General features: G+C 48.7%; 6 protein-coding genes across 6 annotated transcripts; 1 reads left to right on the forward strand and 5 right to left on the reverse strand.

The window, feature by feature from the left end:
- Positions 1-10,622: 10,622 nt before the first annotated feature.
- BDR25DRAFT_297359 (uncharacterized protein) lies at positions 10,623-11,200 on the reverse strand (the record flags this gene model as incomplete). Its single annotated transcript, XM_033688998.1, has 2 exons — positions 10,623-10,883; positions 10,937-11,200. 2 exons carry the CDS (start codon positions 11,198-11,200, stop codon positions 10,623-10,625), a joined length of 525 nt encoding a protein of 174 aa, XP_033540744.1.
- Positions 11,201-11,520: 320 nt separating this feature from the next.
- BDR25DRAFT_105361 (Metallo-hydrolase/oxidoreductase) lies at positions 11,521-12,981 on the reverse strand. Its single transcript, XM_033683490.1, has one exon. It carries the CDS (start codon positions 12,732-12,734, stop codon positions 11,652-11,654), a length of 1,083 nt encoding a protein of 360 aa, XP_033540745.1. The 5' UTR covers positions 12,735-12,981; the 3' UTR covers positions 11,521-11,651.
- A 247-nt stretch (positions 12,982-13,228) lies between these two features.
- Positions 13,229-14,490, forward strand: BDR25DRAFT_383083 (NAD(P)-binding protein; the record flags this gene model as incomplete). The annotated part of the gene is made up of 3 exons (XM_033697804.1): positions 13,229-13,780; positions 13,835-14,069; positions 14,128-14,490. 3 exons carry the CDS (start codon positions 13,229-13,231, stop codon positions 14,295-14,297), a joined length of 957 nt encoding a protein of 318 aa, XP_033540746.1. The 3' UTR covers positions 14,298-14,490.
- A 302-nt stretch (positions 14,491-14,792) lies between these two features.
- BDR25DRAFT_174336 (uncharacterized protein) lies at positions 14,793-15,905 on the reverse strand (the record flags this gene model as incomplete). The annotated part of the gene is made up of 1 exon (XM_033684160.1): positions 14,793-15,905. A coding segment is annotated over one exon (1,113 nt), but the record flags the coding sequence as incomplete, so codon positions are not given.
- A 358-nt stretch (positions 15,906-16,263) lies between these two features.
- On the reverse strand, positions 16,264-16,934 carry BDR25DRAFT_307518 (carbonic anhydrase). The gene is made up of 2 exons (XM_033690851.1): positions 16,782-16,934; positions 16,264-16,728 (listed from the first exon to the last, which is right to left on the reverse strand). Exons 1-2 carry the CDS (start codon positions 16,879-16,881, stop codon positions 16,328-16,330), a joined length of 501 nt encoding a protein of 166 aa, XP_033540748.1. The 5' UTR covers positions 16,882-16,934; the 3' UTR covers positions 16,264-16,327.
- Positions 16,935-20,212: 3,278 nt separating this feature from the next.
- On the reverse strand, positions 20,213-22,256 carry BDR25DRAFT_272446 (Peroxin-3). The gene is made up of 4 exons (XM_033687313.1): positions 22,022-22,256; positions 21,589-21,968; positions 21,145-21,541; positions 20,213-21,096 (listed from the first exon to the last, which is right to left on the reverse strand). Exons 1-4 carry the CDS (start codon positions 22,177-22,179, stop codon positions 20,436-20,438), a joined length of 1,596 nt encoding a protein of 531 aa, XP_033540749.1. The 5' UTR covers positions 22,180-22,256; the 3' UTR covers positions 20,213-20,435.
- Positions 22,257-23,050: the final 794 nt, after the last annotated feature.

Below are 23,050 nucleotides of genomic sequence, written 5' to 3' on the forward strand. Positions count from 1 at the left end.
TTTCTAATTAAGGACCTTAGTTTGTATCTAGTTTCTAGTCTAAATTCTGTTAAATTCTAGGTGTAAAAGTTAAGCTCTCTACTGCTTATCACAAAAAAATAGATAGCTAAACAGAGATTATAAATAAGTATATTAATTAAAGACTAAGGCCTTTTATATTCTTTTACTAAGATAACTAGAGTTCCTTACTGCCCCTAATTAATTAGGCTTAGATAACCTTGCCCTATATAATAATTAAAATGTCTCTGTATTAAGTCCTATACAGCTCTAAACTACGTTAAAGCTGGGACTGGAAACATTCTACAGAACCTATCACGGCCACAGACAAGCTAAATTGTAAGGATGCCCTAGCATTAGCAACCCGCATGCATGCAGCCTAGGAGTTAGCCAAGACCTATATAGAAAAGGCCTAGGATTAGATGCGAACTGTAGTTAACTGCCACTGCTGGCTAGTTAACTAGGAGGTTAGCGACATAGTCTACCTAGACACTAAGAACCTTGCTGTCTAGAGACCTAGCTAAAAACTATCTAAACAATAGGAAGGCCCCTTTAAGGTACTTAAACAAGTTAGAAACTTATACTGCCTAGAGCTACCTCTAGAGTTAAAGATACATAACGTCTTTGCACTAAACATGCTCTGTAAAGACCCTTAGGATCTGCTCCTAGGACAAGAACTTCTAAAACCCCCTAGAATTGCTATTAATAGGGTAGAGGAGTAGGAAGTAGAGGAAATACTTGCTAGTAAGCTCTACTAGAAAACGCTTAAGTACTAGGTGAAATGGGTGGGACACAACCCTAATCTAGTCTAGTACAAGGCTTTAAATTTTATGGGTTCCCCCCACAAATTAAAAGCTTTCTACAATAAGCATCTAAATTAGCTAGGACCTTTAAGGGCCTTACGCAAGTAAATTAAGGCTTTTAAAGCTAGTGTAGAAGGCATAGATTACTTAGCAGACAATAAGGTATAAGAGTAAGGAGTGAATTTATAGTTATACATAAGGGTATTACAACTCTAAGGACACTGCTGGCAGTGCGAAGGAATACTTAGTAAGGACACCTAGCTAAATCAGACTAGTTTTGTTTTAAGGATGCAGAGGATATGACAGCGATACTTTGTACTATGACTACTACTGATAGGGACTATCAGTCTACAGAGGGGGGGGGTAGTGTAACGATTCTCATGAATCGTTCCATCTCGGGTCGCCCCGGAACCTATCCGAAGGGTCTCCGTATCGGCTCCGACCCTGACTCGACTCTGCCCGGCCCCCTGCTGTTACCCCTATTCCCTCATGTATTTAGTTGCACCTCGCCCCTGTAGCTAGCTCGGTAGTTTTCTGATATCCTACGTACAAGGCCTATAGGTGTCATTGGTATTCCCAGGTCTCTGAGTCCCCACGCACTCCCATATGCCTCTGAGTGGATTCATACCGCATTCGGACCCATTGTCTTGCCTGCGCCGTTACAAGCATAACATTAATGTTGTTAACTTTCTACCCTACTTACTAGACCTTAACCCTATTAAGCATATGTAGTGGCAGCTAAAAAGGACTCTACATAAGCAGCATTCTAAGCTTAACACTCTTAGATACTCTGCAGAGGAGTGGGAGAGGTTCTGCGCTGCGTTGAAGGAGGCATGGCGGCTTATCCCTAATTTATACATTAAAAAGCTTATTTACAGTATGCCTTAACGCCTACAGGCCGTGCGGCGCGCGCGTGGGTATTAGACTAAATACTAAGCATATTGCGACGCTAGAAATCTCAAAATTGCATTAAATTACTATGTGGTTGACATACAATTGCAATGCAATGATGCTGGGTTGAATGCGTGGGGCTCCTGTTAGTGGCTTGGCGAACCAGACTTTTGGCGTAGTACTGTAATCTCTATTATTCACTGTACATCTTGCCAAGCCTTTTCTCTTATTGGTTTAAAAAAGGGCCGGATTAATGTCTAATTGGCCTATAAAACTTTCCACCACTTTTGCAAATATTCTAGATTTTTAAGGCAAATAAATATATTTTACTAGGTCTATTACTATATTCTAGGTGTTTTAATGCAATATTATAATGCTGTGTTCTGTTGTTGGTGGGCCAAAGTTTGCCCCTTTGTTACTGTTCACGGTTTTAAGGTGTCGCCAAGCCGGAATCGGTGTGTCGGCGTCTGTATTCCGGTACTGTCCCCTTTTCTCAGTTATATCTGTCCGATTCTGGCCAGATATTTGTAGATATCTGCCGACACTGTTACTCGGGCTCAGTATGTCTTCCCAGCCTTACTGCAAGGAATGTCAAACCTATCGCCCATTGTCTGACTTTGCAACTGACCGACGCGGTGCTCCGTATGAACATTGTCGGCGGCACGGGAGATTTGTTCGTCTATATCTCTATTCTTCCTTTGTTATTGCTAAATTGTCCTAGAGGAAACGACGCGCTTTTCAGGAAATTAATTCTAACCTACCAACACGAAGGGTACGGTACGACGCTCGCAAAGAACAATCTTCTCATCGCCGACAGATACAAACTGTATCTCCTACTCCTTCGCATCTAAATGTGTTCGATTCTGTCTTAATCGGTCGTATTCCTCCAACATCCACATCTGCTTCTCCTTCTATCTACTTAAACGTTAATCGGTTTACTCCAACTTCCACGCCTCCGTTTCCCTCTATCCGTCTAAACCCCCGACTTCAGTCGACTCCTCTGCCGTTTGCCGCGTCTCGACATACTCCGATTGCATCTGCTCCCCGGCCTTCTGTATTTCTTGAGCCTGATCCAATTAATACTGAAGAACCATGCCCAGCTGCATATATTACGGGTGTACTCCACCATTCGCCTATCGATCTCGGCCCAATGCGCGATCCTACTGCTATGTGTACAGAATGTGGTGCTTATCATTGGATTAATGAACGTTTGGCTAGGTCCACCACCAGCCAGCCAAAATATGGGTTCTGCTGCCTCCAGGGGGATATCCATTTAGAGTCCTATCGGAACCCGCCAGTTATCATCCGGAGTTTGTTGGATGGTTCCCATGCGAAGAGTGCACATTTCCGCGATAATATTCGTACGTATAACGCTTCTCTGGCCTTTACTTCCGCCAACTACACCGCTACGGATCGCAACGTGCGTGGGAATGGCGTCAGGATATTTCAGATTATGGGGGAACTTTACCACTTACAGGGTCCATTGGAGCCTGCTCAGGGGGTTGCTGCTAGCTACGCGCAGTTATACTTCTATGACTCAGAGTTTGCCTTGAGTACTCGGCTGCAGCGCAACCAGAATTCAAACCTAGACCTGACCCTGTTACAGGAGCTCATGCATATGTTGGAGGCAGATGCCCGTAATCCATGGATTTCCATTTATAAAACTGCCCACGAAAGACTAAAGAGGGCTAGGCGTGATGGTCAGGATATTCAGATCATCATGAACCCTCGATTGGAGCTCATCGTCGAGGCTGGTGCCGACCGACGACGGGAAAATCTGCCGGTTTCAAATGAGGTTGCTGGCTTAATTACAGAGGATTTTGATGAGAGTATGGGTCGCAGTCTAATTTTGCATCGTCGCGATAGTGACAACTCTACCCGATCCTACCCTCGAGTCTGTTCTTCTCATCCCGCCTATCAGCCTCTCCATTATGTCCTTATGTTTCCTGCCGGTCAGCCTGGATTCTCCTTTGGGCTTACGCTGCGCAATTCCAATGGAGTCCGGAAGAATCCCCATGTTACTGATACCATGTTTCATCGATTCCATCTATTTCCTCGGAGGGGTTGCGACGTAGTACCCTTCGCCTATGGCCGATTGTTCCAACAGCAGATAATAGATTGCTGGGCACAGGTTGAACAGAGAGAGCTTCGTTGGGTCCGCAATAATCAGTCAAAACTCCGAGCGGATCTCTATCAGGGCATTAGTGATGCCCTACACCAGGACGATTTCAACGCGCAATCTGTTGGTATTCGTACCGTACTCCCTTCAAGTCACATCGGCAGCAGTCGGTTTATATCTCAGTGTTACCAGGATTCTATGGCCATCGTCCGGAAGCTCGGACGCCCTTCTCTGTTTATCACGTTCACTGCGAATCCTAAGTGGCCTGAGATAATAGTGGAACTCAAACGGCCGCAGTGTGCTCCAGATCGGCCTGATATAATTGCTCGAATATTTAAGTTGCGGCTGGATTCCTTAATAGAGGATATTGAGTTACGGCAAGTGTTTGGTCGCTTTACTGGCATTGTTTACACGATTGAGTATCAGAAGCGGGGACTTCCCCATGCCCACATCCTACTCTTTATGCACCCGGACGATAGAGATCGGCTCCTATTGCCTGATTTTATCGATCGTGTTATATGGGCCGAGCGTCCAACACGGTCCCAGGATCCTGATGGTATTCTGACCGATATTGTCATGAGGTCCATGGTACACGGTCCTTGCGGCGACTTAAATCCATCTGCTGGCTGCATGCAGGTGCTTCCTGGGTTAGAGCGGCCTTCTTGCCAAAAAAGATTTCCGAAGGATTTCGCTGCAGAAACTGTAGTAAAGGAGGATGGTTATCCAATTTATCGTCGGCGAGATGATGGCCAAGTCTGGACAGTTAAGTGTGGACGACGTGAAGTTGCGGTCAACAATCAGTGGATTGTTCCTTACAGTCCGTTCCTGTCTAGGCGATACAATGCGCATGTTAATGTGGAAGTCTGCGCATCCGTCAAGGCTATCAAATACATTCACAAGTATATATATAAGGGCACCGACCAGGTTACTGTTCGTATCCAGGATCAAGACGAGGTTACATCCTACCTACAGCGTCGGTATATCGGCCCTACTGAGGCAGCATGGCGACTGTTCGGTTTTCCCGTACACAGGGAGTGGCCTCCGGTGGTTCGTCTGGCAATTCATCTGCCAGGAGGACATGTGGTATCCTTCCGAGATAATGACGACGCGGATGCGGTACGCAGTCGTATGGAAGGCGCTCGGTCGACTCTAATGGCGTGGTTTCAGTACAATTCCCAGCACACTGACGGGCTGCATCTACTATACCAGGACTTTCCTACGGATTACCGGTGGAATTCAGCCACGCGTGCTTGGACTCGGTATCGCAAAACTGCAATGTCCATTGGGCGTATGTATTTTTGTGGTCCGTCTGCAGGGGAGCGCTTTTATTTGCGAATGTTGTTAACCCGTATCCCTGGGGCAACTAGCTTTAGTAACCTGCGTACTGTGCAGGGTGAGCTTTATCCGACGTTTAAAGACGCCTGTTCGGCTCATGGTTTATTGCGGGAGGACCGATCTTGGGATTATATCTTCCGAGAACTTCGACTTACGGCTACTGGCTCCTCATTACGACGAATATTCGTGCAGGCGCTGGTATTTGGTGACATACTTGATCCAGTAGCTATCTGGACGACGTTTCATGCTGACTTCTCGGATGATCTACCTCCGCAAATGGCCTTCATCGATCCTCTTCCTACTGAATCTGAGCCGTTGCAAGATTACAGCCTGTGGATCCTGAACCAGATGCTCCTAGAGTCACACGGTAAAACGCTATCTCAATTTAGAATGCCGATGCCCTTGCATGATTGGATCCCTGTTACTGTTCCTTTCTTAGTACATGAGCAGATGTCATACGATAATATTGCTGAGTATACTGCTTTTACTGAGTCCTATGACCAATTAAATTGCGGTCAGAAATCGGCGTTTGATACTATTGAGTCTGCTGTGTGTTTGGATCCGAACAACGCTCGGTTTTTTGTTCAGGGCCCTGGTGGTACTGGCAAAACCTTCCTCTATCGAACGTTATGTTCTCGATTTCGGTCTCGGCGTAAGATTGTTCTCTGCGTGGCTTCGTCTGGTATTGCAGCGCTACTTCTTCCGGGTGGCAGAACTGCGCACTCAAGGTTTAAGATACCTATCAAGATTACGGAGGATTCCTTCTGCACGTTTGCCGCAAACTCCCCTACTTCCGAGCTGCTTCGTGAAACTAGCCTTATTATCTGGGATGAGGTTCCTATGCAGCACCGGTTGTGTTTTGAGGCTGTCGATCGAAGTTTCCGCGACGTACTACAGAGCGAACTGCCTTTTGGTGGCATTCCATTGGTATTTGGCGGCGATTTTTCGCAGATTCTGCCAGTTGTACCTAAGGGTGGCCGGGGTCAAACGGTGCAGGCATGCCTTCAACGGTCCCCCCTCTGGCGTCGTTTTACGGTTCTGACTTTGACTGAGAACATGAGAATGCACGCTGGGGCTGCAAATCGGGCTTATGCAGACTGGATACTCTCCGTATCTAGGGATGAGCAGACGCACGTTGATCTGCTCCCTGGTGTCCAGGAGTTTGTCTCCACAAGTCGCTTTTATTCCCATGTGTATCCATTGGATATGCTGCGTGTATTTCCAGACCCTGCTGTTGCTGCGCGCTTCTTTCAACGGCGCTGTATCCTTGCGGTCCGCAACGAGGCAGTTACGGAGATTAATAATATCCTTCTTGGGCATTTCGAGGGTGACGTCCGGGAATTCATGTCTGCAGATGAGGTATATCGGACAGAATCAGATGGCGTTGATCATCCCCCGGAGGATCTATTGCAGACGTTTAATCCGCCTGGTTTGCCTCCTGCTAGACTCTGTTTGAAGGTTGGGGTCCCGGTTATTTTACTTCGGAATCTAGATCCTGGGGAAGGTTTGTGCAATGGGACCCGATTGTTGGTTACTGCCCTGGGTCAACAAGGCGCGTTTGTGACCGGGAGGATCCTAGGGGGTGAATTCGACGGACAGACGAGAACTGTTGCTCGGATTAAATTAGTATCGGAGGATCACGACATCTTACCCTTTCCTATTGTACGCTATCAGATACCTATCCGGTTGTGTTTCGCAATGTCTATTAACAAATCACAGGGCCAATCTATGGAGATTGTAGGTGTGGACTTGAGGCATCCAGTCTTTACGCATGGACAGCTTTATGTTGCGCTTTCTAGGGTTACAACCGTATCTGGCATATGTATTTTAAACCGGGCTGATTCGATAGGGCGTGTTGTTAATGTCGTGTACAAGGAGGTGTTGTTGTAATCTACTTAGTCATGTGCCGTGTTTTGTGCACGTATCAGCGATGCCTGGGTCACAATCTGCCGCACTTAAGGCGTAATCTGGCCGATTCGGCTGGGCGCAATTTAAAAAGGGCTCCTTCCCGCTCTTCTCCTTTTCTTTTTTGTCCTGCTTCCTCTGCTCTTTCCTCTTTACAGCCTTTGTCCTTTGTCTTTAACGTTTGTTTTGCTATGGGTATCACTCGCAAGCTGTCTGATGCGTCTACTCTCTGCCATGTTCCTGCCCGCAAGCGTCGTGCTACTAGCAAGCTATGGTCTGACCTTAGGAGGGATCCACGGGGTTGGTATCAGTGGGCCACCTATCAATTAGTTGCGCTCTACTTTAGTCTTACTGGTGAGAGAGTGCGGTCAGCAGACTATTCTTATATAAACGTATGTACTGTTACTCCTTCGGTTACCAAGCTAATAGTGTTAGGCATATAACGTCCCTCTGTCATCCACCCGTCCCCCGCCGTATATACTAGAACATCAGGGTCGTCCACTTGATTGGCCATTTGATGTTTCCGGTGGTTTTGTAAATTGGACGTGGTGGGGTTGTTATCGGGATATCAACCCCCAATATCTGCTTACTTTGTGGACATCTTTCTGGGGTCAGAACAACATAGTCCAGGAGTGGCCTCTCCGGGATGGTCCGCTTCGCGTTCCGACTTTATCCAGTACTGGATCTGACGTTCCTCCGTTCGAATTCGTCCACAATCGGCGTCTACTGAGGCTGATGTTTAAGGCTGATGGTATTAATTTCCCTTGGCATGTTCATATGGACAAGGTTGTGCCCCGTCATCGTCGGGCGCGGTCGGAGGAATTCTATAGTTCTGAACCTTCAAACGTTTGGACTCGGCCTCATGCACATTGGGTTAGTGATTATATCTGCTAGAGTTTGGCTGTTTGCTTACTAGAAATCCTAGGCCTGTACGCTCTCCAGTTGTGATCTGTGTTGTCCTCCTGTAGCTAACCAGTATTCTGGTCCATCAGCTCGCTCACCCTCCCTCTTGCCTACGGATAATAATCTAGACTATAGGAGTATCTCACCTAAGATACGCTCTAAATCTGATAACACGTGCCCTATGTCTCCAAGCAAATATTTTGATCTAGAGACTGACGATGATTGTCAGATGGCGTGGGAAGAATATTGGGTTGTTACCCGAGTCAATAACGATACTGTTCGGTGGGAGAGGGAGGAAAAACGGGAGATACGACGTTTACAGCAGCAGAAACGTCGATTTACAGATTGGATAACCCGCTCGACTCGGACTGATATCCAGCATCTTATGGTTACGCGCGGGGATAGTTTGTACGATTATTATTTCACTTAATTCCATCCTCTATTAGTGTTAATCTGCTAGAGTTTGTAAGTCACTTTGCACTTATTTGTCTGAAGTCCTTCCATTCACTAACAGACCTAAGCCGCTATTGGCTCTATATCCGTCGCATTCGTTAAGGCCAAATATCATTATCAGTGGGTATCATACCGTCATCCGTTCGCTTTGCTAGGTGGCATCCTGTCAAAAGCCGCCTGCTATCCGGCATGCAGTCCCTGATTTTCCTGTATGAAATTTTTTTTTTTTTTGGGTATTTATAGGCCTGAGCGCCTTTTTGTAGTGTTGTGTGGTAATTGCCGTCGTATCAAAATCCATTGGATTAGGCTGGAGATTGCTGTCATCCGAAGGAGTCATCTTCGTACTGCTTGCGTTTCCTGCTCTTAGTGTTGCTGCTAACTTTCCTGCCGTATTTCTGTATGTTGCTACTAGAGTTCTTGACATTGCGGCCGGATTTCTTATATTTGCTGCTGGACTTCATGTTGCTCGACCGGATTTCGACCTCACTATCTGATTCCTCTGATTCTGATTGGTCCGAATCTGGCTCCGCTTCCAGCTGATTAGCCTGGGCAATCGACAGCAGAAGATCATGCTGTTCCCCGATCTTGCGACCGTATTTGCACAGCTGGCTGATGGAGTTCTCTATCTTGCCGACAGTATCAGTCATACCTGCCACTAGACTCTGCATAAGTCGGGAACGTCCGGCCATTGACATCTGATAGACATCAACAGTATGGTCGAGATTCATGCCAATATTGCTGCTGGAATTATGGTAGCTTGCGGCCGGAGTCGGGAGGGCTTGCTTCTGCTTCTGATGGTATTTTGGAGGCTCGAGTCCTTTGTCTAGGAGATCATTTCCAGAAATCTTGCGCTTCTTGGGTGTGGTGTCGATCGATCGCCGATTGCCACCAGATGCATATTCTATATACTGTTAGAGTCTGGTGGAGTCGGCCGTGTATCTAACGCTTACGGTTGCGGAACGAACACTTAGCCCCTTCACCTCCATAATGGCAGCATGCGCACGAACCCTTGAGAAAGCCTTGAACAGTGACGCATATCGGGAATTTCCCACTGGATGCTGCGCATTGTTCACAAGGAATCTGCTCGGCCCCCACCATAAACGCCTGGATGGCCTCGGCGCTCTGCGATTTATCCACGTTCAGAGACACGGTGATGCCATTACCGTGCTTATCCACCCGCGGTCGAAGGTATACCGGCCGATTTCGTGGGAACTGGCGTAATTCACGGAATGCATTAGAGAATGTCTCCTTATTCCGAACGATCTGACCGTTTGCCACTAGGTCGGTCCAGTAGTCGTCCTGAATGACCTTTTTGCCGTTGACCACGACAATCCTCTGTTTTTCGGACAGATTGTATTCAGATGAGGCCGTATTCTTGGATTTGCGGGGAGGATTGGTTTGAGCGGGCAGTGTGTAGCTAGATTCGGCGGGGGTTTGGCGTTGTGCAAAATCTCCTGGTAACTGCCATCCAAATTTAGGCGGGAAGAAACCCATCGGATTCTGTCTCCACATCGGGTTTTCTCCAGCTAATTGATGCAGCTTCTGGAATGCAAGAGCATACTCCAATCCTTGGTTCATGCTGGTATCTGGCCGATTTTGGTGGTTCTCCTGCGCTTTGCTGTTGTTGCCATTGCTACCTCCCTCGATATTCCCGCCTTCACTGTCGCCAGCTTCATTGTTGCTATCGCCTTCAGTAGTATTTCCTTCATCCACATTATCATCGTTATCCTGCAGTTCTCTGTCGCCTAGACTGAACTGCAATAGGTGACTATTGCTCAGATGGTCATCGTTATCTACTACCTGGTTGTTGCGGACATTATCTGTGTTCATTTCGTCGGGATCGGCCATCGGGGTTGCTGGTTTCGGAGGTTTCTTGCTGGTGAACCTGGTGCGCGCGGATTGGAGCGCTCAAAAACATTAGCATCTGGGACAATCCCACAGTATACGGCTGGATTGTCATCGGAAGTTGGTAGTTACTTTACCGGACTCGGCTTTTTCAGTTTCCTCACTATCGAGATTGCTAAGGCTTGGGCGGAGAGCGTCGGGCCTGTTTGCTGTCTAATGTTAGTTGTATTTTATCATCTGCCAGCATTAGACCAGTTATATATACTTACCCTCACTCATCATTGACACAGAGCCCTTCGTTGAAGTTTCATGGTTAAGTAAAGGAGTGAGAGAGGCGATTGGTGGACATATATTAGATGCTGGCCTGTGCGCTAAGCGAGACGCCTGATTATGTCATCCAAGCTTCCGAAAAGGAAGGCTAATACCTGCTCGTTATAGCACACGGTAGTGAGGATCAAACAAAATCCCCAAACTGTGACGATCGCAGAAGCAACACGCTCAATTGGGAAGCGCTGTGCGAGTATCATTGCAGGGTATGCGCCAACGATGAAACCAAGGTAGAAAATGGCAGCGGAGAAGGAGTAGCGATTCCCTTTGCTAAGTTGCAAATCCGTTCGTAGACCAAATAGAGCCTACACAAGCAAAATCAGTTTGCACTATGCAATAATGAAGGTTATTTTATTACCGCTTGAGAGAGCATGGCTTTATCGTAGTATTGCAGCCCATACGTCATGCATAACACCGGCATCAACCTGAGATCAATCTTTCGACGTAGGTGTTTCTCCTCTTTTTCCGTCCAAGTTTGTTCACCGCTATATCCAACCAGAACCTTCAAGGCTTCGTCGGTATGCTTCGTGTCAATAGTAAACTCTTTCACTTCCTCCGTGTCTGGGTTGGCGGTCTTAATGTCCTCCGACCTGATCTCGGCAGGCTTCACAATATCGGTCATGATCGTTAATGAAACCAAGACTCAAAATGATTATATTGATGCAGGAACTGTTCACACTCAGATCCAGATTGTTGGGGGGAGTATATGAGTTACCGGGCTGTCGGTTCACCCTATGCACGGCAGTAAGATGGCCAATCATCATGGCCGCCGAGACCACCCTGGCGCACAGTCTGGGGAAGCGTGGAGATGGAAATGCCGGGGTTAGTATTTTACGATACCAAATACGCTCTTTGTGAGCAAGCTCATACTCGTCGGACTGGGGAAGAACGTGGAGGCGAGGATGCCAATGACTTGGTCAATTGTTGTTCGTCTAATCTAGGCCCAATGTAGAAAGCCGAGAGTTGTGCCGATGCCTAGTCTGAAGGAATCATGGCAAAGCAAACAGATGCCGTCTAGCACGTAGTATTGATTCAATTCGTTGCATCTACAGGTTTCTTTTTCCAACGCCGTCTTAGACCAAGCCCTTCTCTTTCCAGTAAGCTTCAAGATCCCGGAAGAATGCCCACTTTAACGACTTCCCCCAGCCTTGTTTTTTCCAGTCATTAAGACTCCTGGGGAAATGGTCTACCTTATTCCTGACAGTGGAATCATGAGCAATGATTACGAATACGTTCTCGTCGCAGTCAAGCTCTTGCAGATGGCGCATTGTTTCAGTTGCACGTGGAATGTCATGACCGAAGGTCATGTCGTAGAGCGTATCGGTAGGTTTCCGGTTCCGCGATTTTTGTAGCTCGACAAATGAGCTTCCAGGGCAGAAGGGTACGCTGCTGTGGAGATGGCAAGGGTGGGGAGAGATAGAGATTGGAACGGGAAGATGTGCAGATGGCCGAAATATTCCAGGGTAGTGGCAAATGTCGCCACCTAAAAGAACAAAGGTGTCGGGATTCATTGTAGTGCGGGCGAGGCCGCAAAGATGCCCAATAGCATGGCCAGGGCTATCTAACAGATAGAAAGACCCGTCACCAAAGTAATCGAATGCAGGAAATCGCCCGACCTGCAAACTGTTCAGCCCATGGAAGTAAATTTCCCGGAGCTTTCGATCTGCGTAGTCGCTCTCTCGGATTGGCGAATCCGGGTTTTTAGGGTAGCCAGGGAGCATTGCTTCCTTGAAGCCAGCTCCAACAATCAAATCAGTCGAAGCCGGGAACGATGAAGGGTCCCCAATGTGATCCCAATGCCAATGGCTCCAGATTACGGCTTCAACATCTCGACCACTTACGCCACTCTCTTCAAGTATCTCAATTACATTCTTCGTTACATCGATGTCATATTCGGTGCTTGGTAAATAATCGACAATCATCTTGGAGTAGTTTTGGTAATCTCTCCGAATCCCGAGATCAAACACCAATTTTCGTCCAGATGGATGCTCCAATAGAAAGGAGAACGAAGGCGACGACTGGAATGTCTTGAGTCCAGGAACTGGTGGCGCCATAAACCTTTGAATCTGCGCCGGCCCAAAGTTGACCGGATTAATGAGCTTGACAAGCACTGACGCAGTCCCCGGAGGGATTTGGACGACTGGTTTTTGAGCCATGGAACCGACTTCGAGAAGAGTGCAATCGATGTATGTGCTGGCTAGGCGGACGATGCTCGGTGCTGACGCAGGAAGTACTTCGGACCGATAGGGTAGAGCGGAGATTCCATCTAACTACACGGGTCCGAGCCCAAAATGAGCGCTGATTCACATCAAGAAGGCATTTGCCACAGCCGCTGTTCGAATTATTCACGCTCAGACCCGGAATCACCACAGCAAGGTAATAGATGCCTTCCTAGAAGGAAACATTGGGCGGCTAAGATTGCTTGCCGACGGTTATCCTGCTTCAGCCTACCGCGGATGAATGTAGCCGAAAACCCCACAGACTCGCTTTCGAACCTTACAGCACCCTGCTGTGGATCACTCTGTGTGAGTCACGGGAACGGCCTTCGTAGAATCCAGTATTCGTCTTGTGTCTTGTGCCTCTTCAAGAAGTTTGCTTCCCAGGTTCTATCAACACCAATCATCAGTTGTGGTCAAGATCTTTCACCCCCATGCCTCCGCTCCCTCGCTACTCATTTACCGGTCCCGTCGACCACACCATTCTCCCTGACTGCACCAAGTTGAAAGGGAAATCAGTTGTAATAACAGGTGGCGCAAATGGTATGGGCGAATATTGTGTCCGGACTTTCGCCGCAGAAGGTGCTTTTGTGACCTTTGGAGACGTGAATCCACGCGGCCACGAAATCGCAAAGGAGCTCAACGCCAAACACGGGCGGGAATGTACTGCCTTCATCAAGGTGGACATTCAGGATTGGGGTCAGCAAAATGCGATGTTCGAGCTTGCAAAGCAGAAAACTGGATTCGTGGACGTGGTCATTGCGAATGCGGGGATTAGTCGCAGTTCAGGTGATAGTTTATGGAATTTAGATGACCCAAACGGAGACCCTACGAAGCCGGAACTAAGAATTGTAGATGTGAATCTACGTGGTAATTTCTACACGTGGAAGATTGCCGTGCATTACTTTAGGAAACAGTCGGACACAGATGATCGAGATCGATGTTTTATTATCACCGGAAGTATGGTGGCGTGGATCGATTCACCGGTGAGTGTCGCTCCCCAAGCGCCCAAGGTACAGGGTCTCACTTCGTGGTCTTAGGGAAATTGGGAATATACAGCGACGAAGTACGGACTTCATGGCTTTATGAGAACGGCTAGACGATCGAGTTGGGAACAGGGTATCCGCATCAATTACGTCGCTCCATGTTGGATCAAAAGCGCGATAAGAACGGCAGAATACGAGAAATGGCTTGTAGATCGAGGCATTGAATTTGGAGAGCAGAAAGATGTAGCCTCCTGCATGATGAGGCTAGCTTGCGATCAAACTATTAATGGTAAGTGAGGGTCTGGTAACTCCTCGGAGTGTCTTTCTGACTCATAGCCAACGGATAGGCCACTCTCTCATGATCGTCCCACGATCAGTTGCAAAGGAGGGGTACATGGACGTGGGCAAAGACGACTATGTAGAAGAAGGATACTTTAAGAAAACGCAAGAGACTCAGCTGGTCATTATCGAGGATAAGTGGCTGGACGACTACAAAGTGAGAATATATAAAGAGTAGCAGTGAGATAGCTGCTAATATCAGCACAGCCACAAGGACGAAGTCCCAAAAGAACAGAATTTAGATAAATGAAACGCTCAAAGCATCGCAGTGTATTGGGAATCCACATCTGTTCCAGTTAGAAGCTATAGACATCCATTGCAGAGTTTTGGTCCAGGGAAAGTTGTGTGACCATCCCAGACCAACGAATCCAATTCCTTGCTAGGGGTGATCAAGTTCCAAAATGGGTTGACATCGTGCTTCGTGCAAAGACACTATCATTGCATTTATCAGGGCTCAATCCTCATACACCTCCTGATCCTCAGTCTGCAGTACCAGAGTAACGCCAACTTTCGCGAATTGTAGAGTGAGGCCAGGGGCAAAGAGGTCGTAGGGGCAAGAAACTCGAACCTCGGTCAGATTTGGAAGGTACTTGTGGCGGTTTCCAGTAAGTTCCCAGAGTGCCACAGCGGCGTCGATTCGGTAGTGGGTTACGCAGGGAGCTGTAGGCTTTGTAAGGATGGCTAGAGATTCAAGTGACGGTGGAAGCACTTCCGACATCCGCATTGGGAAGAATACGTCGGGAAACTCGAGGAGAGGTCGCGATGGCGCAAGAAGGCTCGTTTCGCACAGCACCAAAGAACGTAGAGTCTTAAAATCTCGCAAATTTCCCAAGGGCATAAGAGGGAAATCGGAGTCGCGAAAACGAACGTTACGCGTGTCTAGTTGAAGATGCTCCAAGGAGTCCTTGTGTTTCCGGAGAGCGGCGTAGAGGTCAGACAACTGAAACCTCTGGCTATTGAGGTATGCCCAGTGAACGGTGAGATGCTTCAAGTTGTCGCAGACAGATACGAGACTAATTATCTCCTCGAGGTCCAAAATACACTCTGACACGTTGATGGTGTTGAGGCTTTCACATTTACCCACTAACGGGGTAACGTCGTCGGGTGTAACCACTCCACTCGCTGAGAACTGCTTCAAGGATGGAAGAGAGGCCAACGCATTCGTAATATGCCGAAATCGACTAGATTCTTCGCCCATGCCATAGTCGTTCGTGTTCAGCTGAAGACACAAAGTTTCAAGCTTAAGGAGTCCATGTGCTGTAATCTGAGGAGCTCCATTATTTTTCCAGAGTAGAGGTTTCCAGAGTGAGATGTCAGAAGCTTCCATGCTAACGACGGAGATGTGCTTGATATTTGGGGAGGACTCAATAAGTCGTCCAAGTTTGAAGAAATACTCTTTCACCATCTCCTCAGCGCCATAGAATTCTAGGTCATCATAAAGGCTGTTCCCAATATAGTCACTAAACCGATTCTCGACATATTGGAGGTAGCCTGCAAAGTGTGGTCGGCTGGCGATTGCCGCACTGAATTGACGAAGTCGCTGCAGCCCATTCCAGGTGGTTATCCCTGGGAAAGAGGAGTATAGGACGGGCTCTGAGATTCTTTTCAGCGCCCTTGAAGTAAGCGAAAGCGCATGCAAGGTTTTTTGTCGTTGATGATTCTCGCATTGCCTTGATCGCTCGCAGGGTTTGCATTTGAAGGCCTGAGCTTGAGTCTCGAAGGCTCGAATACCATTAAAATTGATAATGACTTGCGATAGCAGTTCTTCTGGTAGATCCATGAGCGAGGTTTTCCGGTATCTCGGAGCCATTCTTGGCAGGAGATCACATTGAAAGAAGGGCGCCTGCTCGATTGTGGATACCGGGTCTAGGAGACAGATCTCTCGGTCTTCGCGATCCGTTCCGGCCATAAGGTCCATCAAGAAAGTCTCCTGGTGTTCACCAGCCATTTTGGGCGGGTTAGCGATGGTGAGGGTGTAGAGGGGCGGTGCTTGTTGGAGAGGCCGGGTCTACGAAGTCCGAAGCCCGCCATGGAATTCGCCACACTTGCTTTTCGTATTAGAGCGAAACAGGATTAGCGCTAAACTTCTTGAATCCTCTCCGGAAACCGAATGTCAACAACTAAAATAACGATCGCATGAATAACATGGCTAGATTCATTATCATACACAGTAGGCGTGACTACGAAACGGCAGGTAGTCAACCCCCACTAAACGACCCTCCTAACCTTCCCTGTCTCAACCTCATAAACCCACCCGCTTACGCTCACGCCTTTCTCAACAGCCTTACTCTTCAACCACTCCACATCCTCCTTAACCTTCCCTTCTAAATCCCCAAACGTTAAAAAATCCAAGTCCTCCACCTCCTCCGCCGCCTTCTCCCCCTTACTTTCCTTCACCAACTTCCTCGCCGTTGCATTATCAAACGTTAGCATCCCGCAACCCGTGTGCTTGATGATGAGGACTTGGGTTGTTCCGAGCAGTTGCTGGGAGATGACGAGATCCCGAAATGCGGCGCGCGCGGAGGCACCGGCATTGCGGATGATGTGGGCCGAGCCGAGGGGGATGGAAAAAGCGGCGGCTGGGTCGATGCGGGCGTCCATGCAGGTTACTTGGGTGGGGCTTAGGAGAGAGATGAGAGAGAAGGGGGAAGGGAGAATTTACGGATTGCGTATTTCTGAGACGGAGGGAGAGCAAGATCTCCTTGTGTGAAAGTTGCGGCGTAGGCATTGTTTCCTTCGACTAAGCGCTGTTCGATGGACATGGTGAGTTGTTGAGTGAATTACTAGGGTATCTTAGTGCTAGTGTTCAGACGGGATTAAGTGTCCCAGTAATCATCCTTATATACAAGTGAGCATGGATGCGAAGCCCGAAGGAATGCAAAGCCCGCATGAATGCAAAGCCCCCATAACGGCAAGAGCGGCATTGATACCCACCGGCAACTAATCAATGGAGAAAGGACTCAGGGGGCGTAATGATGCATCAGCGCCAGTAAATTACGCCATTTATACCAAGCCCAAAATCGGCGAAGTCAAACATCACAAAGTGCCATCTCTCATTTCATCCAACCATGTGGAGAGCACGTCACAATCAATGCCATGCTGTAACCCGAAAACCATTGATCACAAAGCTCCAACGCAAACCCTTGGGAGTCACGTGATGCCACTCCATTCTCCACCCCGCATCTGTAGCTATCCGCCGCGTCTGATTTCACCCCCATCTTTTTGCATGGATTTCTTTCATGTTGTTCCGCCCCTTAAATGGGGTTCGCATATGTTGACGTCATGCCTCCACACCTCAAATTAGACTCAGCAACCTAATTTCAACGTCAGCTATCACACGCGTCATTGCTTCTCCGTTTCTAGCTTTTTACCTATCTTATTACCTAATTTAGCCAATTCCTGGGTCTCTCATTTGTACCTATTCTTGATCCCTTGTGTAGTAAGCGGGAAAAGTGTATAGGGGTGATGGAGGACGCACTAAAATAGGGAGTGACGGCCTCCCGAGGATTTCTATATTTTGTTTCTTTTAATTCCTTACCTTGAGGGGTGAATTGAGAGGGAGGATAGGTGGTGGCGCAAGTCTTGGGGCAAAGCGAAAATAATAGAAGGAGATATTCACCTCGGAACTCATTCAGGCTTAGCGTTGGGGAAAGGGGGAGAAGAAATGGAACACCGACATCGTTCATAGCCTCCGCGGTCTGTTTTCGGGGCAGAAAGTCGGGTCTTGAATGCTTGTCAGGCTGGGACAGCAAGCAGTGAGGGTGCTGACATCTTTCTTCTGCTGCCCAATATCACAACACTCTGAGAATGTCTCTGCACACGTCTGTTAGTTCCCAATTGGTCTGGAGGCAGTGTGCAAGAGCATGACAGTAAGTTAGTGACTCTTCCGCTTCCCCCCACTCCCCCATCTAACATCAATCACCCTTGCTGCATTCTTACTCCCATTATTCTTTCGTCCATATTTCTAAGATAGTACCGCACTATTACACATCTACCGCCTGGTTTAACACCTTCTAGATTCTAGTAACCCTCCTTTACCCTCTGTCTTGTTCCTATACCCCCTCAAGTGAATACTTGATCTATTATCAGAACAGAAAGCACCTTTACTTTCCTTACCAGTTACACTTACCACTTCTTCCCCATCCCAAGATCTGTCGAATATGCTGCACGATTCTCTCTTGCAAACCTCATTATACTAAACAGACAGCTAACAGCCTGCGCCTAAACCTGTCCCTGCAAACGACTATTTAAACCTTCTTGCTTACTCAGTACTGCTCACTCCTCCTTCTCCTCCTCCTCCTCCTCCTCCTCCTCACCACTACAACCATCGCCACTGACTACTCTCACACCGTAGCAATGGCCGGCCAGCAACCTCCACCTGAGCTATCCGCCGCTACAATCCCTCTCCCCGAGTCCAAAGAGGGGACCCCGGAGCCCCCTTCTTCTCCCCCCTCAGCGTGTCTCACCAATGGCAACATCTCTCTCCGAGCCCACCTACGACCTCCCATCACGCGAAGTGCTGATCTCCTGGTATCCAAGGTCCCTAACCCTCTCTCACTTCCCCACAACCTAGCATACTAAACATCCATCATAGTGGTCCACACACCCATCCATCATAGCCGCAACCGCACGCCCCCAAACCTACAATCCCTCCTCCTTCTCCTCGCGCATCCCGGCCCGCGGTCCAACAAACGCCCTCCCTCCACCGAACCATAGCGACCAAAATCAGAATCACGATGGCTATTGCTACAGCAACGGCAATCGCGAGCAATATAACAACGACCGCCTTACCCAGCGCGATCGCGACCGCGACGAACTCACCTCCCTACGCACCACGGTAGCCAAACTGCAACAAAACCTCTCCACCATGCGGCGCCAGAACACCTCCATCCGTGCCACCATCGAATCAGAAGTTCAAAAAGCCTCCGACGAAGCCCTGTCCGACCTCCTATCCTCCCTACTACACCAGCGCACGTCTTTCAACAAAACCCTCGCCTCGCACCACAAATCCGTCATCGATCTCGCCCACCGAGAAGCCCGCTGCTACCAACTAGAAATCTTTCTCGCAGAGGGAGTCAAGCTTCTTTGGCACGACCTGGAATGTCACGGTATACGGAAGACCTCGGAGCTTGAACTGGCAGCCGCGAGGAAGGAAGGCGAAGCCGACGCGCTCGCAAAATACCAGCGTGCGGGGAACAACATCACAGCGCGGGTCCGGGACCTCGAACTCCGCGAAGAAGCTCTTTCAAGCCGCGAAGCGCACCTGAGCGTCCGCGTCCACTCTGCCGTCGAAGCCTCGCTGCGGTCCTCCTTAGAAGCATCCATCACGGCGCAAATCTCTGAAGCGGAATTTGCCCGGGGTTTCGCGGCAGGGAAAGGGGTCGGGCGATCTGAAGCAGTGGAAGAAGCAGTGGCAGTGGGGTTTGATCAAGGGTATAAGGAGGCGAGGTTGACACAAGAGATGTTGACGGCATTGAAGAAGGGCCAGATTGCGGGGAATTCGGAGGAATTGGATTTTTTGGTGAATCCGGGACATCCGCAGAACCCGTTTAATCGGGGGTTGAGGATTGGAGGGCGGGAGAGGGATGATGGTGGGCTGGACCAGGGGCTGGAGGTGACTTTAAGGTGAGTGCCAAAGAGACAGAGGGGAGACATATTTGGAGAATGAGTACTAATGCATGGGTGATAGAAAGCCGCCGGTTTATGAGACGGTATATAGCCAAATTATGAATTCGGGTAAGAACGAGGAACATGAGATGAAGCTGAGACAACACGTACCCGCTTCTGATGGGGAGGAAGAGAAGATTGAAGATGCAGACAGCAAAGGAACAACGGGTAATTTGATCGATTTGGATTAGGGAAGAGATTCAGGAAACACCCACGAAGGGGACAAATCACGCTCAGGGATGTGAGGTGAAAAGTGAAGTTTTGAATTCCAGACTGGTTTGTCCACCCCTTTTCGTATATATTTGTTTATACCCCTTTTTCATCCTCCTTTCATATTCATCCCTATAACTGTGTAAGCAACAGAGGCCTTTTCACGATATCAGGGTAGGATATTCACCCTGCTATATTTTCTGAGCAGGCTTTTCGGACTAGACTTCATTACATAATACTAGCAATCTAAAACTGTATCCCTAGCTAAACTCACATGCCACAATTCCTCCATCCTGGATCGGAAAATAGCAGGGCCGTGACGATTCCATTAAGAATATCATCCCACCAGGGTATCTTCACTATCCCCTATCCGAATCCATCCATCAATCTTAATCAATAGACATATCATACAACAAAGATAATAACAACTGGAGACTGGTTACACCTTTTTCACGTCCTCTTTCGCCAAAGCTTTTCCCCACGCAGACTCAAAACCACTGTCCGCGCCTGCAAAACTCGTCCTCACACTTCCGACCTGGCTCTCCAATCCCGTGCCTGCAAAACTCGTCCTGACGCTTCCTACCTGGCTATCCCATCCCGCCGCCGTCATAGGTCTACTTGCACCTCCTGCTTCAGTTGATCCACCATCCGGAGTCTCGAATTCAAAATTGCTGCTATACACCACAGCAGCGAAAGCCTCGAGGTCGCGGACTTGCTCAATAGCAGCAAGGTATTCGTTATTCGCACCACTGCCGATGCTATGCGCCTGTCTGCAGAAGACAGCAAGGCTATTCGCAACCTTCGCTTTAGCATCCGCACCAACAATCTCTTGAATGCGCGCCGGGGAAGCGGACGTGGGTGGGATCTTGTACGACAGCTGGGAGATTTTAGTGTCGATGAGGTGGGAGAAGGCCGAGTCGAGGAGAAGCGTGAGGACGTGGGTGAACGATGGAGAGTCGATAAGATCTGAGGTTTCATCGATGAGGCGGCGGAGAGATGGAGAGGCGGGGGCGCTGGAGGCATTTGTCATGCCTGATTCCTGGAGGACGTAGTCCTCCTGGTCTTGTGAAGGCAGGAGATAGCGGAGCCATTTGCAACTTCTATGTTGAGTTAGGGAAGGCGGTGTGGGGCAGCGGAAGGTTACTGACCTCCTTTCCTCCTCAGTCGCCCCCTCAATCTTCTTCCGCACCTCTAGAGTAAGCTCTGACAACTTTTCCAGGGTAATCTCTTCCCTCGGATTCACACTTCCAAACACTTCCTTCACGGCAGCTGTAACCTTGTGCATCAACTCAATACACCCCCGATGCAGCAGCCACCAGCTCAGCGAGAGATATCGTCGATTTGTCTCGAAGTCATTGCCGTATGCGTGCTCGAAGTTGTCGTCATCGTGGTTCTCCAGGCTTATCTTGGACTCCTGCGTGGGTGGGGAGGCGAGTGACACAACGCTGGCGAGATAATTCCGCCTCCCGAGAAGGTTAAGCTGTATCCTCGTGAGGAGCGTAAGCAGGGACAATGTATATAGTAAAGTGAATGCTCTCGAGATAGCTACTTAGGTTAGCTCTAGTACGTCATTAGGTAATTAGGGACCGTACAGCTGATCTTCATCTCGTTCCACAGCTGCGCCTTCGATTTCTTCGGCTTCGGCGACGGCTGAGGCGTTGGCTGAGGCGTGGCTTCGGCACCACCCTCAGAGCTCTCGGCTTGTCCCTCCATCTGGCTGGCATGGACGTAGCTCTCGCTTTGGAAGCTGGTCAAGCTCTTGCCATCGTCATCCGTCACACTCGGCGGGGCGGAAGACGCTATCTCCGACGGCCCCACGCTCCTGGCCAGTCTCTCCGCCTTGTGCTTCTGCAATTCGTCGAGTATCTGCTCCACGGGGATGGCGTCCAAGATATTCTCGGTCGCGGTGGGGAGGATGGCGAGGACGGTGAATGTACAGTCTTCCTGGTTCTGTTCGAAGCGTCGACGAAGACTTTGTAATGTGTTAGCCACATATCAAAGTAGGCAATTGGGCTTTCTACACACTTCTCCTTCGCTATCCGCTCGTCGCTCATCCGCTGTCGTGCCTCTGACACTTTCCCCAGCACATACTGACCCGCCAGATAGCCCGCGCCCAGGACGCCCGCCCCGATGGCAAAATTGGTGCGATTCCGCCGTAACCACCTGCGGGTCGAAGTTATCATTGCAGGAGAAGCAGAACAATGAAGCCGAAGTTTCAATTCAGAGAAGAACAAAGGGGGGTTTACAGACGTAGGACGGGAGGCTGGTGAGGTGTACGTTTGCCAAGACTTCCGCGAAGGCGCGTTGGGCGGAGCCGAGGCAAATCCAATACCACCAGGCGCTAGCCGCATGTAGACGCACTACCCAAACCACACTTTCACCGTTGTGATCATTAATCTTCAGAAAGCACTCCGAAGCCGCCGTTCCATTAGTCAAACACAATCAGAAGGTTGACAAGCACCGAGCGACTGCCGATAAGTGAGGCATCTTCTACTTCATGTCACGTGTCATCACCATTTCACGTTCTCTAACCAGTAACAAACACCAAGTGCAATGCGACACTCTATCTCGCGTCCAAAGGCGCAGATCAATCACGGGTATATGGTATGCCCATTCAGAATCACTTCTCTCCTCAGGTGAAAAGCCTTCGAGGCTACATCCAGTGTAGGAAAGAGATACCCATAAATCATAAGAGGTTAGGAGGTGAACGTATAATAATTACTCAAACTAAATGAAACAACCGTATAGTATGTTTTTTCTCTTTTCTGAAATAGAAAAACCAATGCCTAGGCCCTCTAGCAACAAACCCAAGGAAGAAAACGTATAGTGTTGGAACGGAGACGTAGATTTGTTGTTGCTGATTTTGAATCGTATGATGAAACCGAATATCGTATGGTCATATGAATCGTTCAAGAACGCGTCGTATCGATTGACGAGATGGAAATTGGTGTAGGGATACTGGTAGGGGTTTGTGCAATCGAAGTGGCGCAACTGTTAGGCGGGGATGGAGAGCTCGAAGGCGGGGAAGGTCTGTAAACATGTATTGTCAGTGTA

This window comes from Lindgomyces ingoldianus (genome assembly GCF_010093535.1).
Source record: "Lindgomyces ingoldianus strain ATCC 200398 unplaced genomic scaffold BDR25scaffold_53, whole genome shotgun sequence".
Lineage (NCBI taxonomy): Eukaryota > Fungi > Ascomycota > Dothideomycetes > Pleosporales > Lindgomycetaceae > Lindgomyces > Lindgomyces ingoldianus.

What these genes read in the sequence shown, in the direction of transcription:
- BDR25DRAFT_105361 (XM_033683490.1), bottom strand. Translation starts at nt 12,734, where the DNA reads ATGGCTCAAAAACCAGTCGTCCAAATCCCTCCGGGGACTGCGTCAGTG.
- BDR25DRAFT_307518 (XM_033690851.1), bottom strand. Translation starts at nt 16,881, where the DNA reads ATGTCCATCGAACAGCGCTTAGTCGAAGGAAACAATGCCTACGCCGCA. An exon ending in GTCTCAGAAATACGCAATCC is followed by an intron (nt 16,729 to 16,781) that starts GTAAATTCTCCC and finishes GCCCCACCCAAG; the next exon opens with TAACCTGCATGGACGCCCGC.
- BDR25DRAFT_272446 (XM_033687313.1), bottom strand. Translation starts at nt 22,179, where the DNA reads ATGATAACTTCGACCCGCAGGTGGTTACGGCGGAATCGCACCAATTTT. An exon ending in GAGCGGATAGCGAAGGAGAA is followed by an intron (nt 21,969 to 22,021) that starts GTGTGTAGAAAG and finishes CACATTACAAAG; the next exon opens with TCTTCGTCGACGCTTCGAAC. An exon ending in GAACGAGATGAAGATCAGCT is followed by an intron (nt 21,542 to 21,588) that starts GTACGGTCCCTA and finishes TAACCTAAGTAG; the next exon opens with CTATCTCGAGAGCATTCACT.